The 19,212-nt window shown below is 34.6% G+C and overlaps 1 protein-coding gene across 1 annotated transcript; it reads left to right on the plus strand.

The window, feature by feature from the left end:
• Positions 1–1,335: 1,335 nt before the first annotated feature.
• Positions 1,336–10,412, plus strand: LOC142339277 (uncharacterized). Its single transcript, XM_075389183.1, has 5 exons — positions 1,336–1,475; positions 2,014–2,220; positions 8,750–8,853; positions 9,448–9,549; positions 10,010–10,412. The coding sequence occupies exons 1-5, from the start codon at positions 1,381–1,383 to the stop codon at positions 10,087–10,089; spliced, it is 588 nt and encodes a 195-aa protein (XP_075245298.1). The 5' UTR covers positions 1,336–1,380; the 3' UTR covers positions 10,090–10,412.
• The last annotated feature ends 8,800 nt before the right edge of the window (positions 10,413–19,212 follow it).

Raw genomic sequence — 19,212 nt, forward strand, 5'->3', positions numbered from 1 at the left:
GCCAAAACGCTGTTCTAGATTAGTATCCTTAGAAATGCGACAGGTTCCGCCAAATTGCATTGACGGCCTACTAGCGTCGTTTATTTCAGACTGCCCTGAACTGCACGATTTGACTTTATCGTTCCTTTATCCTCCTCTACGCAATTTTGCAATATGTCAACTTGCTCTGTCCTCAAGAATTAGGTCTTTGACGATTGATGCTGCATTGCTGTGCAATGAAAATGCATATGAACAACTTAGCGGCTGCCAATACATAGAAGCCATGACGTTTACAGCCAGTGGAAATTACAATTCGCATCAATTTATGCTGGGACTTCAAATATTCTTCTCTGAGTGTTCAAGTCCTCTGGCCAAGATTACGCTGCCTGAATACGCCCCTTTGTCATCAAATACTTTGTCAATAAATTTAGTGCAACTCATCTGCTCTCGATTTGAGCATTCCTTAGTAACCTTAAACATGTGGCCTGTGAGGTCTACAAACCAAGTCGTAGAAAGCTTGTGTCGCATAGAAAACTTGACGAATTTGAGCCTCTTCGAGGTCAAGTTCACTCGCTTTTCTCCTGCGTTATGGAAAGATCTCAACAGGAAACTGAATGAGTGCGAAATAGTTCAAATAAGTCACTCGGCGCTTACTAAGCAAATTGTTGACTTATTCTCTGAGGAAATTTACTACCAAATTCGCGAACTAATTTGTATAAGCTGTGAATTCGACGATGATCAAAGTTTGACCTCTTTTTTGAAAAAGTTCAGAGCAGCAGTCAATCTGGAGTTCCATTTACACTACGGACTTTCGATGAAAGTTCTTACTGAAATTTGTGAGAAGTTCACTCGAATTGAGCATCTCACGTTGAGTGACCTTTCGGTTCCCGATACATTGGAACAAAGAAGTGAGTTCATGCGTATTTTTGAGGATAACAACATGATTCACTTGAAGCAGTTGAACTTGTCATTTATAAGGAAAGAAGAGGATTCACAAATGATAATGGGAACCGAAGACAGCTTTGGTGAAGTTGAAGAGTTGCGGTCAAGTCTGCAGAAGATCTTAAGCGGGGACTGTGAGCTGTCAATAGAATTGGACGCCATTTAGTTTGTTATTCATAGTGGTGTGCTTATTGAAATACCAATATATAAATATGTATATAGAATTAATTGAGGTATAAAAGCCGTGCTTGTAGCCATTTGAAACTTTTGGATTAAGTAAACGGTTGAATTAAAATTCTAGGTCACTGTTATTGTTTTGATCATTGTGATTTCAATCATAACATGTTCAATCATAACATGTTCAATGGTTATATATGTAAGAATGCACCACTTATCAAGGAAGTATATAATTTCAGATTTCTCGCTGTTAGACAGTGAATTTGTGTTTTGTGGAATAATATGAGTGGTATTGATATGGAAACGATAGAGATCCCAGAAGTGCCTTTGGAGAACATCACTGGTGACATATCAGCACAATTGGACCCCAGAACGAAGTGAGTCTTGAGTCTGCCATGCACTTATATCCATTGCTGAATGAGCATTAGTTTGGGTAGTGGTAATAAAAAGCGTTGATTTGAAGGAATGAGTGTTACCACTCAGTTGCTATATCCATCAACAGTTTATCAAAGTAAAGTGAAATCGAGTTTTTGAATAACTACAAGTGGACGATCTACAAGTATAGTAAACCATCATATAGAAATGTTTCGATCAGTTGTCGTTGCGATCATAACAGTTACATAACATATAATTCGCCATTGTTGCTAAATGTTGATAGGGTATAAAGTTGTATAAACCGTGGAATAAACTCGTACTCTAATGAGGAACCAATGCTGGATTCACACGCCTATAAAACCAAAAAAAGGTTCATGGGTGGAAATGGTAATACCCATCTTCCAATTAAATTTGCTTTTGTGGCGTAATGCAGCTCTCATTGGTCATGTGTGTGCGAATTTCAGTGAGAAGATAAATTTTAGTTTTCGTAGAATAGTGTAGTTGGGTTAATGCACTGTGAGTTTTATGGAATCATTTCAGGACACAGTTGGAGAACCTAAAAGAGTTGTCATTGAGCTACTACACAAAAGTGAGAGAATGCATGAAACCGTGGAGTGAGTTTGCCAATGTGCGCAGCATGAGCAAGCCCGCGACTGCTGGTGAGGCGGGACACCGTATGTACGTCAATGTGTTCAAGTACCAGGGCAACTACCTCTGCCTCATATTCCTTCTTTTCATCTACTCCGTGTAAGTAAATGTAAAAGACTATTTGCCATGAAAGATTTCATAAGGGCATATAAAAGCTTCCAACAAGGAAATGTACGAATATTTGCCTTAACTATTTTTATGGAAGCGGAGCTGTGTTTCTCCAACTCAACGGCAGTTTCTTCTGGAGGTTTTCTTTTAACTTAATTGCGTACAATATTTGGATTTTGGACTTATTCTGATTTATTTCATACGTTAAAAAATATTTGGAAAGTCCACAGAGTAAAAATCTCATTGAAAAGTTTATTGCCATGAACATCGAAGCCTGGGTTTTGTTTTCATTGCTAGATTGACTATATCAGGGATGCAAATTTTGCAAATTTAATTTTTAGTATGCCTAGAATATATCGTTCATTTGAAGTTTGATCCAGTGCTACGTTCATGTCTGTTTTCTTCAAAAAATTATATAGCCAAAACTGTAAATAAGAACTCTGGTTATTACTTTGAATAAAAGTAATGTTTGAAAAAAAAGCTTTGATCTTTTGGTTCACTAATCCGATTACAATTTTGCAGTCGGCATTAAACGCATTTTTCACTATGCATAACAGATAATTTAATCTAATTTTTGGTTGTGATAGTTTTCTTTCAAGTCCTAGGAGTCGTTGAGGCTTGGCCTTGACCCGCATGGCATGCGCTAATGAATCAGTGTTACATTGAAGTATTGTCAAATATGTTTTCTTACATGTCAATTTATCGGGAAGGGATTCGGAGTTATCGATCAGTCTCAGTGGGGTCACTGCTTACAGCAGTGGACGGCCGATTGAACGCCATTTCTACCGAACAAAAAGTCGTTTGCGCATCTTCATCGGTATTTTGTCTGCTCGGCAGAGCATAGAGCGTTCAATTCTTTTGCCATTCGTTCGCACGAGCCACAGTTATTGGGAGCGGATGGGAGAATGTGCCGTTAAATGTCAGTGTGCCATTTTGTTGGCAATTGCATTGTGATTCAACTCTAGATACACATGGAGCCGGTTGGTTTTACCTGTGTCTGACCAGAGCACTTGGTGTGATCCACTTGACGATGTACTTTTGGATTCTGATTTCATTAAATTGGATTGATCTTTGTACAGTGGAGTTTGAGGCTTCATTGCGTCGTTGTACGCAAGATCTCGAAGTCAGCGCCCTATTAGTTAATTGCCAAAATTTTTCATGAGAGTTATTCTTACAACGGGAAGATGACGTTCAGCAATTGTTGTTTAAAGTTGTGCTCCACCTGGCTTCTACGCAGCTCTGAATGCGGCAGCTTGACCTGGTCAAACCATTGGGGCCAAATGAATTAGCAAACGTGGCGGGGGGGAATTTTTGTCAGCAAGGTCTTTTTTCTCAACAGGAAAGGACTCGCATTGGAGGACTCGCATTGGACAAGAAATTAAAATTTATGTCGGCTATTCTGATATTGTCGGTTGACTAACTCAATAATTAGATGAGCCGAATTGAATGTTTTGCGTGCACACTGCGCGCAAGAAATAAGCGATGATCCTGATCAAGTTATAGAGGAAAGCTATGAAAGTTGCACGCTGATTGACCTCGTTTCGCAAGTTTTTTCTTGGATTATATGTTTTTTGGTGAAGTCGGCAAGAATAGAATAAGACTTAAGGATAAAAACTTGGACCTATTTGGATACATTAAGTGATGCTATCTCTAGTTTATGATTGCTGTGGAAGACCCTGGTGTTACATTGACTCCTCACGAAAGCTTGGAAAGAGATAAGCTCAGCTACTTTTGTCAGCACCAGATGTTAATAAAGTCCTATGGAAATAGCAATTTAAAACAGAAAATATAGATTTCTCATAATTCGTGGATGCATTTTTTTTCCAGTGCAACACAAGAAGGAACTTTGTAGTATATGCATTGAAAGCATCCTTTAGTCAGAATACCATGAAGAGCGTTTAAAGCAACCATAAAGGTTTTTTCTGTGGGTTTTTGAAGGACGGCGAAACCGATATTAGTAGCCATGCTGCGATATCGAGGGATCATAGGTAGGTTTTTCTCTTTCGCTATCTGTCTTGTTTTGTTGTTACCGTTTGATCACCCTTCAAAACCACAGAACAGCGATTTGTCTTACCTGGTCTGTGAATTCATTTACAAAGTTGTGGTGGAATTGTATGCGTGACGTCATTAACTACACTTTTAGGTATTTTTGGGCCTATTGTGAAGTAATTGTTACGTAACTTAACGCAAAATATCAAAATAATTTTGTTTTCCAGTGCTTATTAAATTGGATACATTATAGTTTAATGCTTGATTTTTTTTCAAACAAAAGAGTAATAGATTAGATCTTTAATTTGTTCGCTGATTGCGGAGATTATTGGACAATATGCCGACTTTTTCTTTGAACTTGTTGTTCCGACCCCATCATATGGGGGGGAGGAACTATATACTCAAATGGGTTTTTTTTTGTTCAGTGAATTTTCGCCGATCGATATATTCATCGTAGAAACTTATGAGTGGTATCATTAAAAAGCCCGTCCAGCGTAGATTATAGAATTAAAAAGATTTTTTCGAAATTCATTTTTTACAGGGAGTTATCGAGCTCCAAAATTTTGTGATCATTCTGGCGTTTTTGTTCACTTTTACAGTTTTTTTTCACTTTTCCGATAAAAGCATGTGTCATATCATTGAAAAGCCCTTTGAAATAGATTATATAAGTTTTTTTTGAAAAATCCCTGATCAGGTAATATATTTTTTTAGTTATCATATTGACATTTTCGTGGTGTCAAAGTGACCACTTAAGAAAGAATTTTTTTAATTTGTCTGAAAGCTTTTATTGTTAATATTCCAATTGTCTTGTTTTTCAGAAAGAACTCAAAAAATATCTATTTTATTGCCCCAGGTTTTCTTATTAATATTATGCATTGGTTTATGTTACCGCACATCAAAGAAGGGCTTGTCAGAAATTCAGTTTTCAATTATCAGATAAATTACATCCCGTACTGACAATTTCGAGCTCAAAAGATTAATTGGTTGTCGGAATTGTTTCAGAAGCTGGTAGTTCCACTAATTAAGACAAGACTCTCTTTCATTAGTGCAATTGCTTGGTTGGTACCAAGTACAATTCACATAAATAATTTGCGTATGTCGCGTCAAGTAGTCAGCATGAAATAGTCATTAATTTTGTGTTTTTGGCCATCTCCTGTAATTGACACTAATTGCTCACAGCGGACGCATCGTCAAAGCCTCATTTTTATTCTGATATCAAAACAAATAGAGCCATTAATTGTAACCGCCATACTAATTAATCACAAGGCCTCAATTTGAATCCAAATTAGTTAGGGAGATCAACTGGAGCGGCTAACTCATTCAATTATAGTTTTTCGTTCGATATCAATTAATTGTATGGATCAACTAGATATATAAAGAGCTCGAATTATTTGGGCTGACATTTCATTAAAAACAAACTGCGCCTAGGGTAGAATGATACCAATTTCGTAAAACCTTCGAAACAGAATAGATTCAAAAATTTCTAATTTCTGTCTGGAAAAGGCAAAAACAAAATTTTTGGTTTTTGCCAGTTAAGGTTATTAAAAAATTATTAAAAGGCTTTAGAAAGTTAAATTTAAAAAAGTTATGTCACCCTGATTTGGGGTTTTTGAACAATAAAGTTCGAAAACACCAAATCAGATTGACAAAACCTTTCTAAATTTAAATTTCAAGAACTAGCAGATTTGGATCTAGTCTATCCCCCACCAAATTGGGTATCTATTTTTACGCCGCCCCACGCCTACGTGCTGTTGTTTTGCACAGTGATACGCTGCATCAGGACTCTTGAATTGTAAATGGTAGTAATGAAAAAAAGATAGGGGGCGGCGGAGCAGAACAGATCCCATAATTTTTTCCCCTTGTCTAAAAAACAGGGGTCTTCCAATTATAGGACCCCCCCCCCCACCTCAACTTAGTGGTCAGATAACCTATAGCCCCCCCAGTCATAGTAATTATACAATAATGGGGGCTAAAATTTCATGGGGGATATAATGGGAAAGACCGAAATATAGATCTGCACAACTTTAGTTCATATGTAGTTGAAACCTATTCAATAAATGGTCTTTCACATTATAACCCCCTGCAATTATAGCTCCCCATTATGGTATATTTACCATGACTGGGGGTTATAAGTTATATAACCACTAAACTGGGGGGGGGGGTTATAATGGGTAAGACCCCATTATTGAGCCTGTTTCAACTAAAAATTTATAAAAAAATGTGTCGGTCTATCTTTTAGATATGGGGGGAGAATTATGGGATCTATTTCCCCCGCCCTCCGTACCTTGTTTCTTATTACTACGTTTTACAATTCATGTGTTGTGATGCAGAGTATTACTGTGCAAAACATTAGCATGTAGGCGTGGGGTGGCGTAAAAGTTACGGGTCGTTCCCATTATAGACCCCCCATGAAATTTTAGCCCCCATTATGGTATAATTACCATGATGGGGGCTATAGGTTATCTGACAACTAAGCTGGTGGGGGCTATATTGGGAAAGACCCAAAGTTACATACCCACTTTGCTGGGGGGGATAGATTGGTTCCAAAACTGATGGTTGCAATAATAGCTTTGACCTCATTCTGATGGTGATAATTAAAATGGGAGTAAATTGTATTGTGTTTGCAGAAATCAAACGTGCGTTCAAATCATCAAAAAAGTTGTGATTTTTGGCAGAGTTGTTTTGCTGCTGATGATTTCGCGCCAAGTCAAAAATTGCAGCGACAAAGAATTTTTTGCTCATCTCAATCTATAGAAGTCAACAGAAGTTATATTGTTGGGAAAAAAGTCGGTGTCCCCAAAGTACTAAATATCATCCCCCCCCCCCCAAAAAAAACATACATACACAAAAACACACACATACCCAAACACACACACACACACACACACACAATCATGTATGCGTGGAGGGCGTTCGAAGTGGTTGGGGGGGGGGGTCGGAACATAATGTGCTGTGCACATTATCACGATTCGCCTTGTCAATTAAGAAAATGGATGCAATTCTGATATCTTGTTTCCTGAACTAAATCTGGTCCAAGTATGGTAAAAATGGTTAATTTAACCCCCGATATTAAAATTCTATTTTAAATTCGCTTAAATTGAAAGCTATCACTGATATAATCTATCTTCAGGGAGAAACGTAGTTATTGAACTGACATTTTAATTTCCAATCGTCACATGCCATTTTGGATGCTTGTCTCGATTCTCTTCATAATTTCCTTGGTTACGAAGGAACTTCACTGATGCTTATGTGCCGATTGAACTGAATGTTTTCGCTCAAATGAAAGTGACTGTTTATTGACCTCCGAATGGCAAATCTTAACTTGGTGTGTTAAAAAAGTTTGTGCCATTATGGAATTTATAAACTGGAAGTTCAGATTAACTGTGATACCATTCAATTTAAGCAAATTGAAAATAGTAATCTAGTATCATCACAATCGTCATCGTAAGTTTTAATCATGCAGTACCTAATTTTGGAAGTTAAATTAGTTCATCCTCATTAGATAGCTACAGTAGCTATGGCGTGATATATGATTATTGCGTTTTCCTAAAATTTGTTAATAGAATACAAATTGAAAGGAATTGTACAACACGTGTAAAACTTTTTCATAGAACCAGGAACTGTATAAAGATCATTTCAAATCGGGCGCAACAACTCCTCGGCATAGTTTAAAGTTTCAAGCTAAACTCATTGAACAGGTAAAATCAGTGACAAAACAAGAGAGCAAAAATTTTGCACATAGTTTTGTGGTAACTACATTTAAGGAACTCTTGACTTGATCGGAAAACTTTAAGATTAGAACGGCAATTGATTTAAAAGGTTATTGTTTTTTCGCCCCTATTCTATTATACTTGGCAATTGTTCTGCTTCTCTGTTAGTGTTGCTTCTCTGTTTTGGAATTAGATTATGATTTTCGTTAATTATCCAGAAATAGCATGATTACTAGAAACGTGCATATTAGAGCATACAAAATGCTTAGCTCATATATCTGAAATTTGAACATAGTTTCCTAAAAACAGCATTTCGTTGGTTTTTCGTATTTTACCAAATTTGCCCAAAATCAGCGATAATGCGAAAATCAGCGACCAAATTGCCATTTCTCGTCGCTAATGTCGGCAGAGAATTCTAGAGAATTGTCTACTAATCCCCCAAAAATCAAAGGACTAGATTAGAGTTGGCGACGAGACCAAAGGATTAGAATCAATTACACTTGTCGCTAGTATTCGCGCACTGTAAAATGCGAAAACCTGCGACCTATATACAAAAATTTGAGGCTGTCAGACCTTTTCGTGCTCGCTTACTTTCCTGATATTAATTCATGTACTTAAAATACATGCGCAAAACGGCGACGAGGTGAGTATATATACTCGAGCAAATATGCTTTTTGCAATGTAATGGGCGCAAATTTCATAAAATGTTGATTGTATTTTTTATTGCATGTAGTGATTTTGAAAGGAAAGCAAATCACCTCAAATTTAGTATTTCAAATTAGGATTGGATGTTACGAGTCAGTTGTTTTTTTCTGCTTCAGTGCAACAAATCCATATCTTTTGCTGGGCATTGGATTGGGGTGTTTTGCACACCTCTACTTCGCTACTAAGCGCAGTCCCCATGACGGAACAGTCAGAGTTGCTGGTAAGTAAGACAATCTTGACTCATGATGGTTGACACTTGTCGAGCCCATTTGTTAATGTTTCTCTATTACTGTGTTTAGAGAACATTACGAGACACCTCCCCTACCTTTTTTTAAGACTGCGTATATTTCTGGAATTTAGCGACAAAGACGTTGTATAATTACCCTTTACACATTAAAGTAGAATATATGGAATTAAAGAGGTAAAATGGACCAAATGGCCTCCATTTTATTTAGTAGAGGGCGCTGGCTCGTAGTGAAGAGTCAATATGATCTGTTGACAATTTGACCATCAGTCGTTTTGAGAGCTGCAAATTTAACCATCAGTCGGTTTTGTGCTTGTTGTGAACTTTTATTTGAGCTACTGCATTAGAGGAACAACTATATGGAGGAGAAACATTGGCGTTATTACGTGTAATTTGCAAATTAAAAGCTAGTCTACTGAATCATTAAATGGGTGTGAAGTTTATATATAATCTGATTCTTCAAATTGAAGTAAAGAGAGGAGTTTTGATTTTAAAATTTGTAGATGACGGAAGTCCGTGATTGTTATTGGCGCATCTATATTATGGATAGTTGTGTTTGTATTGTTTTAGGCCGTGTCCTGACTCTTGGGCAGCAGTATGGCGTGTTGTGCTGTATCACGATTCCTTTACTCTTCTTGGGATCAGCAGGCTCAGTTCTCTTCTGGCTGATTGGTTAGTCATTTGCATTCATCACCCGCCTCAAACCCCTCTCAAAGTTCCCTACTCAAAGTCTGCAAGCAGTCTGACATTATTCCACTTTGTTTCATTTAATAAGGCCATTTAACATAGATTTCACAAGAAGTTTTGGTGCAAATAGCTATTCAGAAAGTTACTCTGGTGGAATTATGCATGCTATTCATGTTGATTTATTGTTAAAAACTATGTTGGGCCACAGCAGATTGTCCTTGTCTTATTTCCCCACATACAAATATATGCTATCTGTGGTACTAGTAGTCTTGACTGTCTTAAAGCCAAGTTCAAGTTATTTTCTTCAAGCTTATAACCGAAGAACGGCAACTGCAAATACGCTCTCTGCTCATATAATATAGCTCAAATATCGTTTGTCACGAGCCGTGGGCATCGACGACAGTAGCGGCTTTACCCCCTATATGATTTCGGGTGATTGTTTCAGGTGCTTCCGTTGTACTCGTAATGCTGCATGCCTCGTTTGTAGCAGTGGAAACCTCGCGCGTGTTCGAAGAACCAGTTTAACAATTCACAATGTGGGTTGACTTTGTTCATACGCTCAGTCACCATTCAATGAAAACGTGAGAACTGTGAAATATGCGAAGACTTATTTGTACATAAATGACCCTACAATGAATGGTTAAATTATCTATCGGTGTAAAGATCCATAGCGTCAATTTGCAGATATAACGCCTTGTATTGACTATCTAAAGGTTTAGGGAACTGGTTCCTTTCCCAACCTCATGAATCAAAGTTCCTTTGAGTGTGTGAACGAACTGATGTGTGTTTTGCAATGATTACATTTTGTCTGGCATAATATGAAGAACTTAACGCTACTATTTTGAATGCCAATGGAAAGGTGTAAAAAAATGAAGTATAGATCGTTATATTCTATGAGGATGGGGGGGGGGGGCAGTTCCGTTCAGAGCTCTTTTTATCTCTTCATGGTGCTGATATTTTTGAGCATGTTCACTTCAACCGTAGTTTTAATTGTCCTCAAACAAAGTTTGCGGCAGTTATTTGGGTGGGTTCTGTTGGTCTTTTAATGCGGCACTTGGGTCTTAACGAATCGTTTTTTCCTCGTGACATTCTGAGTTCAACATAGTGTAAATAGATATTGCTCAAAGTTGTAAGATTACGCAATTTGAATTGCATTATAAATTTAAATTACATCACGCAATTGAAATTAACTGACGAGTGAAGACAAAATAGTTTTGTTTGTTTACGCCAAAGCGTATACTCTCCATATTATTGCCGATGAAAGAAACTTCGTGGTGCAAATCCATATGACGTCAGTCGGTTGTTTGTTACCATTGGTCTAGAACGCAGACCAGCTGTAATATCACAAGAAATCATTGGTGGTGTACTTGATAGTGTTTAGGGTGCTCACTTAATTTGTAAATATGTAATTGCAGTAACTTTTCCTCCATACTTTACATATTTAGATATACTGATTCTATAAATTCATTGGAATTATCCTCTTAGCAGTTTCACTTTTGCAACAAGTTAGGTTTCCACCGCTGGGAAGTCTAGGAAATCTAATTGCTAGCACTTTGAAATGGAGTAACAGACACAGTGAAAAACAACTATATGGTGTGATTGCCGAGGTTTAAAATGAGATTTACATACCAAATAGGCATAGTTCAATGACCTTCCTTTAATTATTGTTTTCATTTCAGCGGACTGTCGTTTTTTGGGCAGCTATGAGCTTTCTTGATTAGTATGGGCATTTCACGCAAAATAACCACTGCAACCGATGCATACGCAAGCTATGGTCAACCTGAAGCTAGGAGTTGGTGAAAGAAGCTCAGATGTCAATTATAAAGGGAAGGCTTTTCAAAACGTAGTTAATGTTAGCTGAGAGTGAAAATTGTACTGGCTTAGATCAATTAAAAAGTATGGACAAAGTCAACAAGGAGGCTCGGTACCGAAACCCGCTTAACCACACTAATGCTTCATTAGAGGGCCGATGATATCTGCCAATAACGAGAATAAAAGACAGGGCAAACAGCAAAATCAAAGCATTAATTACGACACTCAATGTCTATTTTTAATGTCAAAAATCTTAAAAACAAATTCTAATAGCAGCAGATAAAAACTCAACTAAACAAATTAACGTGCGTTTCAACAAGAAAGATATGGGAGCTGTCCTTATTGAGAATAGATATTAAAAAACGAGAAGTTAACAAAATACATACTTTTTGAGAACAATTGATTTCGAAGTAATAGTTACATTTTTGCCTTCAAAGGAACCCATTGAGATCTGTTATCTTCGAGAATACCGTACGTCATTCAAAAGAATAAATATAGGCAGAGACCAAAAAATCGTTTAAATGTTAGAGAAAACGGTGTCGAAGCCGTTAAATAATCTAATTATTAAAAACTTTAGATATAATAAATGCGCTTTATGTCAACCTCAACATTTTGACATGTAAATTATCATAAATGTAAAATGTACAAACATAATATCGTTACAAGTCATCAAAGGAACCACAAAAATAGAAATTGTCCTAAATTAAAAGAAAAATGAAAACTTGATATTTAAAAAGACAAAAAGTCAATTAAAAGATAAAACAGCAAAGATAAAAGTCTAGTCGACTTGACAGAGGATGCAACATCTCCTTTAGTTGAGATTGTGCGTCATGGTGACAATCGGTTAGATACATGGCAAAGCTCAAAAACAATTGAGCTGTGATAATTAGTTCGCTGGTCTGTGATCAACGTGAATACAACATAAAAAATTTTGAAACAAAAATTAATTTGACATCCGACAAATTTTTGGATAGTAAAATTTTACCATCAGACCAACACAAGTCTCTCTTTGTGCTAAGCAATTTAAACAATTAATTGTTCTAAATGTTAGCGAAAAAGCTAATTTGGCAAAAATATGTTTCAGTATATGAAAAAATAATTTGCAAAAAAACTTATCGAGTTATTTAGTTATTTTAGCGAAAAACCATTAGGTATCCATTGAAAGAATTAGAAAGTTTCACTAAATGCTCCTGAATAAGGAGTTAGACCACTGTTTTATTAAACTTAAAACGAAAAACAAAGTTGAGAAATCATTAAAAGTTGAGAAAGCTCGCGAAAAATGAGAAATCAATAAGAGTTCACGAAAACACATTGTCATCAAAGCCAGTATTACTCAGAAAACAATATTTGTTTGTATCATTTCAACATAAATGGGATCTTTCATCGATTAAACCTCCACATGAGAACAGACTTGTCTGGATTTGGAATTAAAAAATGCAATGCTTTTGAACAATGACGGAGCCAAATTTCAATCCGAAGCCTTTGTATTTCATTTCAAAAATCAACGTTGAGATCAAAAATGGCCAACTTGTTAAATCCAAAAGATTCTCTTTGAAACAAAAGGTACAAATAGCCCTTTTCTGAGAAAACAAAGATAGCATTAGCAATTTTTATGTCTGCACTACCGGTCAAACAGAAAAAAAGTTGACTGAACAAGCAAATTCGTTGCAGGTTTTCAGTAAAAAATTGGAAAAGCTATTTTTTCAAAAAAAAGTAGCCAGAAATTTACCCAGAGTACTTGGTGTAAATAATTCAGCATCTCTTACTATCTTTTATCTCTAAAGGTGAAACTAATAAAACTCGTTAAATGTTTTTTTTATGTTTGCAAAATTGATCAAAACTCCAGCAAAATTTCTGAAAAATGTGAAAACAAAGGAAGTGAGGCTAATGTCCAAAAATTTTTCAACCCCGTAGCTCCGCAGGAAAAACCATATTAAAAAAATCTTTAAAATCGATATTCTACGCTTCAAAAGTTTTCCAACGATTGCACACACAATTCTGTACCATTTGTTTTTGCAAAAGTTGACTGAACAAAATAAAACTCACTGAGCATATAATTCCTCCCCAATTAAAGTGGATCGGAACAGCGAGACGGCTCGTGCGAGTCTGAGTGGCACAGAATTTTCCTTCGTACTCTTTTAAAGCCAAAACAATCAAAGAGGCTCGGTAATGTGCAATCGCACATAAGGTTCCGACCCCGCTCATCCACAATTTTGGCATAATTGTCTACCAAATGAGGAACAGATAGAAAAACCCAAAAATTTAAGTATTTTTCAAAAAAATTGGTGTATGAACGAAAAGATAGCCTGCAAAGCAAATAATTTATTGGAGTAAATTATGATGCATTAGATTGACGAGATATGCAAATATTAAGAAAGCGAGTCAAGAACAGCAAAATCCAACAACACCAACAAAGAATAATTACATAAAAAAACAAATGAACAAAAACAGTAAAGTTGAAAAATTCGCTTATTTTTTTTTAAAAAACAGTTAAATTCAAAGTAATGAAAACCATTAGAAATCAACTTAAAAATCGCATAGGTTTACACTTGCCAATGCTTCTATGGAAGTGAATTAAGAACTGTCGGTAATCAATTTTTATGGGGTTATAAAAAGAACAAGGAAGAAATAACCAACAAAAAATCAATTAAAACTTGCCAGAAAACGCTTTCGAAAACTTAATGCCATACTTTGGCCCTCAAAATATGTTTGATTGCACTTTCTCCGAACACCGATGTTTTATTATGAGACCTTTTATCAATGGAACTAGTTAACAAGTAGACAAAAAAAGAAAAGGCAAAATTAGGTAAAACTTGTTATTTTGAAAAAAAATTATTTCCAAATACATGTAAGCCATTAATTACAAAATTAAAAAATTAAATAGGTTCATTCATTTTTTCAAAGGAAGCTTTTGAGATCTGCAATTATCCAGATTAAATCTTACGTCTACAGAAAACCGTTAATTATGACAAAATCAAATACAAATTAACTGTTTTTTAGAAAAACCCGTGTCGAAGCCAGTAAAGCCATAACGAAATCTTTTAAAACATTAGATTTTGTGACACCAATCCCTCCTGACACCGTGTCATAATGTCATACTTGACCTGTAAACAACGAGACTAGGTAACAAACAGACATTAAAAGAAACAAAAAAATTGCGAAGTGTTTATTTTTTATTTTGGAAAACAGTTGTTTTCAAAATCATGAGAGTCATCAGCTATATACTATATCAGAATATTGGCTCATTTATTTTTTATTGAAAAGCCAATGAAACCGGGTCATTGTACAGGAAATTTCAGACGACTAAAAAGACAAAGTAAAAACGACAGTTTCGAGAAAGTAGTGTCGAAGCCGTTAAAACCATGATCTATATCTTTAGCGATTTTAACATTATCAATTGTGCCTTATTTTGAATGCCAATAAAGTGATATATGAACTGTCAATAACGTGATAATGTGACAAAACTAGAAAACATGAAAAATGGGCGAATACATAAAAAAATAAAAAAGAATGTGAAATCTAGTAGTATCAAAGCCAGACAACCATAAGTTAAAGCTTAAAATGGCAATAAAGATTGAATTTGAATTCAGTAGAAAGAAGCAGCATTCTTTCATTGCTGACACTAAGCTTTAAGTTGACCAAACTAATAGAAAAATGGAGGCAAAGTTCAGTAAGCAATTTTTTTTTGTAAAATCAAATATTTTTAAAAGTCAAAATGACCATAAGCTTCCAAGTAATAAACCAGATACATTAATTTGGAGCTATTTAGGAAGCCAATTGGACCTATCACTAGTGAGCGTTGATTTGAAATGATCTGTTGTATAATTAATATAAAAAAGATCGAATTTTTTAAATAAAAAAGAACGACTGTTTACAATCCGAATTATTTTTGGTTTTTAACATTCTAAGATTTGTCCAAAACTAGCCCTGCTAATGCTGTTTGTCCATTAAAATGACTCAATTTTTCGAATGTCATAGATATAGATATTTAGTTTGTTAAAAAATCAAAATTAAATGCTGCGTTTTTAATAATCAACGAATAAAATTAGCAAAAAACGGCAAAGTTTTAATTACAGAGCACTCTCAACGGAATTTAAAGTAGAAATAGCCCCATTTTGAGTCTACAAAGATTGTGTTAGTGTTGTTTGTGTGTGTACTTCCTGCAAATTTAATCAAAACGGACCAAAGGAATTTATTTTGTGCTGTTTTTGATGAAAAAGTCTACATTTTGAAATATTTAGCCAGAACTTTTGACAAAAAAATTAAACAAAAATTACCCGCGGTATTTTTTGTCTTTAAAAATAAAATTAACAACACTTTCTTTAAAAAATTTTAACAAATTTAATATTTTATTTAGCTAAATTGCCAAAATTTTAGTCAAAAATTCCGAAAAGTTTGAATAAAATCACCGGAATTCACTCTATTTTCTCAAAAGTTTAAACCTCGATAACTCCTTGTAACGAACGAAAATAAAAAAAAACTTTTTAAATCCATATTCTGCGCTGGACAAGCTTTCTAATGATACCAGTCTCAACTCTCTACGATGAATATATCGATCGGCCAAAATTGTCTGAACAAAAAAAACCCATATGAGTATATAGTCCCTCCCCCCTCAAGAAGGGTCTGAACAAATAGTAATCAATGAATCCATTGCTCTGGAAGTTGGCATCAGGAAAGAAGGTGAAATAAAGAAGGTCTTTTGCAAGGATGTCAAAATAAAGAATACTTCATTGAAGCTTCGGATGTTTTTGAGCAATGTTTCAACGTTTGTTGAATTTGAGTTCGCTTCCAAAAAAATGGTCAAAGTTGTAAGCTGTTTCATCAAGAACGACTTGAGCTCAATCGGTTCGACGTGATTGATTTTGACCTTGCTCATTTTCCATTAGACTGATTCAGTATGATTTTTATCGAGTTCAAATAGTCTGTTGAGAATAATCTGAGTAAACTGGATAGATTTCCAATAAAATTTTACCTTCAACTTTAATTGTTGTTCATTTTTTGCTTGGTTAAGCTAATAAAGCAATTTGATTAGATTTTTTAAAAATAAGACTGTTGCTCTAAAGCCAAATTAGAATTTTTCATTTCTCGTTTCATTGAATTAAATCTTTTTCTGGTTTTCTTTTTTGTATTGCTTGTCATGAGCAGATATCTCAACAAGAAAAGTGGTTGTAGCTCTATTATGTATAGTAAATTTTGCATTTGCAAGTTAGTCATTAGGTATATTAAAGATATTGTTTGGTCTTCAATTTAAGCCTTTAAAATTAAATTCAAGGCTGTGAGATGATATAAATGTTTTTCTTCACTATCTATCGTAATCAGTTAACTTCAAAACTGGTCTCTCTGAAATTGTGTTCTGGTTATATCAATTTTTGTTCCGACCCCCACTTTAGTGGGGAGGGAGGAACTATATACTCAACTGGGTTTTTTTGTTCAGTCAATTTTGGCCAATCGATATATTCATCGTAGTGAATTGTGAGTGGTATCATCAAAAAGCCCGTCCAGCGCAGAATACGGAACTAAAAACATTTTTTCAATTTTCGTGTTTTACAGGGAGTTATCGAGATTTAAAGTTTTGTGAACATTCGATTGTTTTTGTTCACATTTTTAGTAATTTTTGCTAAAATTTGGCACAATTTCGCTAATATAATTCAAAATAAGTTAAAATTTTTAACGGCAGATTGTTGTTGTTACCATTAGAGATAAAAGAAAGTTCCTGAATTGTTTGATTGAATTTTTCTTTTGGCTAAAATTTTTGATAAATTTTTCAAAATTCAAACTTTTTTCATCAAAAATGGCACAAAATATAATTTTGGTCCACATTGTAAAAGTCTGCCAGACTTAGTGACCTAAAAACCTTAACACGGACTCTCTAATCTCAAAAAGAGCGCTAGTTGCAACTAGGCGCCGTATGAAAGTCTTCTGGATTTTAAACTTTGCCATTTTTTGCAGATTTAACTCGATAATTATACGAAATGCATTTTTTTTTCAATATTTGAAGAGATCCACTCAACAATTGGACTATTTCGCAAACTCTTGGAACACTTGGTCGGTTTATTGGGCGCAAGAAAAAATAAGGGGGAGGTTCGATAATATCATGAACTCTTAGAATCAAAGACTTTTTGGTTTTTATTTTGATGCTGCCTTTTTTCAAATTATTTTGCTTTTGTTCTTTTAATGTTAATTACTGACAATACATTTTATTGACGTCTCCATTAATGGCAGCTCCAATTTACGTAAATTTGAGGCCGAATGTAGATACAGTTTGTTTTCCGGGAACCAAAGGGCTTTTATGGCTTTGAGGAAGAGATTTAGTAAAATTTAACTGAATTCTTGGCTTTTGCGTTCAATTGTTATTCTTTTGCAGTCTGATTTTTAAGTTTGACAACTCAAAGATCTAAATTTCTTCCTCAAGAAGTGCAAGTGAACGTTTTCTATTCATTCGGTTGTTACCTAATGTCTCTTATGTTTTTGAATGTATTTGTTTAAAACTAATGGCTGTGATTTTTTGAACTTGTCATTTTTTATATTAGTTAGTCAACAATTTGCTTATTCTCAATAAGTACAGGTCAACTTTTCCTCCATAAAAAATGAAAACTAATTTTGTGGCCGATTGCTTTAACAGAATGTTTTATTGCTTTTTGTATTACGAGTTTTTAAATAAAATTTTCTGATTTTTGTGCATGATTGCCCATTTTCGCTGTTGTTTTTGTTTCTTTTTTAAATTGTCACATAATTTAACAACCTAACTGAAAAAAGTTTTACAACATCTGAAATTGAACATGATTTTTGTTTTTATGACATATGGTTTGAAGGGCTATGCGACACCGTTCTCTTGCAGAAATTGGTAGAGTTTTTTATTTTTGCCCTTTTATTTGTTGTTAATTTTTGTTGTCATATGCCAAATATTGTGTAATTAAAGGTCTCTGTGGCCAACTATAGATAAGAAAGTGAACTTAAATAACTGTTATCGGTAAAAAAAAACTAATGGCTGTTTTGACTTTCGATTTAAATTTCTAAAAAAAAAGCGTAATTGTGTTCTTCAACTTATCCTTTTTGTTCTGGTTTGCGTTTTTTTCTTATTTCACAATGTTGTATAATTATCGTAATTTAGCCTCATTATTTAGAGCTGTTTTTAATGTTTTGTTGAATCAAACAATAATTTTTCTGTTATTTAAACTTTTTATATGATGTCTTCAGGGCTTAGACAATTTGTTTCAGAAGAATTTCGTGAATATAGATACTTATCAGTTTTTATGATTTTTTTTGTTGTCATTTTGTGACAGTCGTTTTACAAAAAGATGTAATAATTATCAAAGGACACGCAAATGAAGATGTTATATGTTCGTAGTTAATATCTTATAAATTTAATGGCTTCAAACTGTGGTTTCGTAAAGTTGTTTTTGAAACTTATTAGTTCAGCATGTAATTAATGTTATTTTATAGCCTAATGATTTAGTCGCCTTTTGTTTTCGGAGTAGTTGCAAGACAAACTGTCCAATCTTCTAGTCGAAAGCTTTTGTTGGCTATGAATTTTGAAAATATTTGTTTTTAATAAAAACAGGGATAGGTTTTTGAGGTCTGCCAATTTTATTTCTGTTAAATTGTAGCTAAGGATCTAGATATACAAATCACATCATTTATCTTTTGAAATACAATTTGCTAATCATAACGGTTTTATTTTCCTCAAATGGTCTTTCTTCTTGGATCAACCAGTTTTCATAAAACCAATTTTCGAGATTTTTGCAAAATTGCCTCTTTTTGTAGGTTTTTGTTTTCTTTTCGCAGTATCAAAATAATGGGATTCACTTGACTTACAAATGTTGTCACCTGCAAAAA

This window comes from Convolutriloba macropyga, chromosome 5 (genome assembly GCF_964194025.1).
Source record: "Convolutriloba macropyga chromosome 5, txConMacr16.3, whole genome shotgun sequence".
Lineage (NCBI taxonomy): Eukaryota > Metazoa > Xenacoelomorpha > Acoela > Convolutidae > Convolutriloba > Convolutriloba macropyga.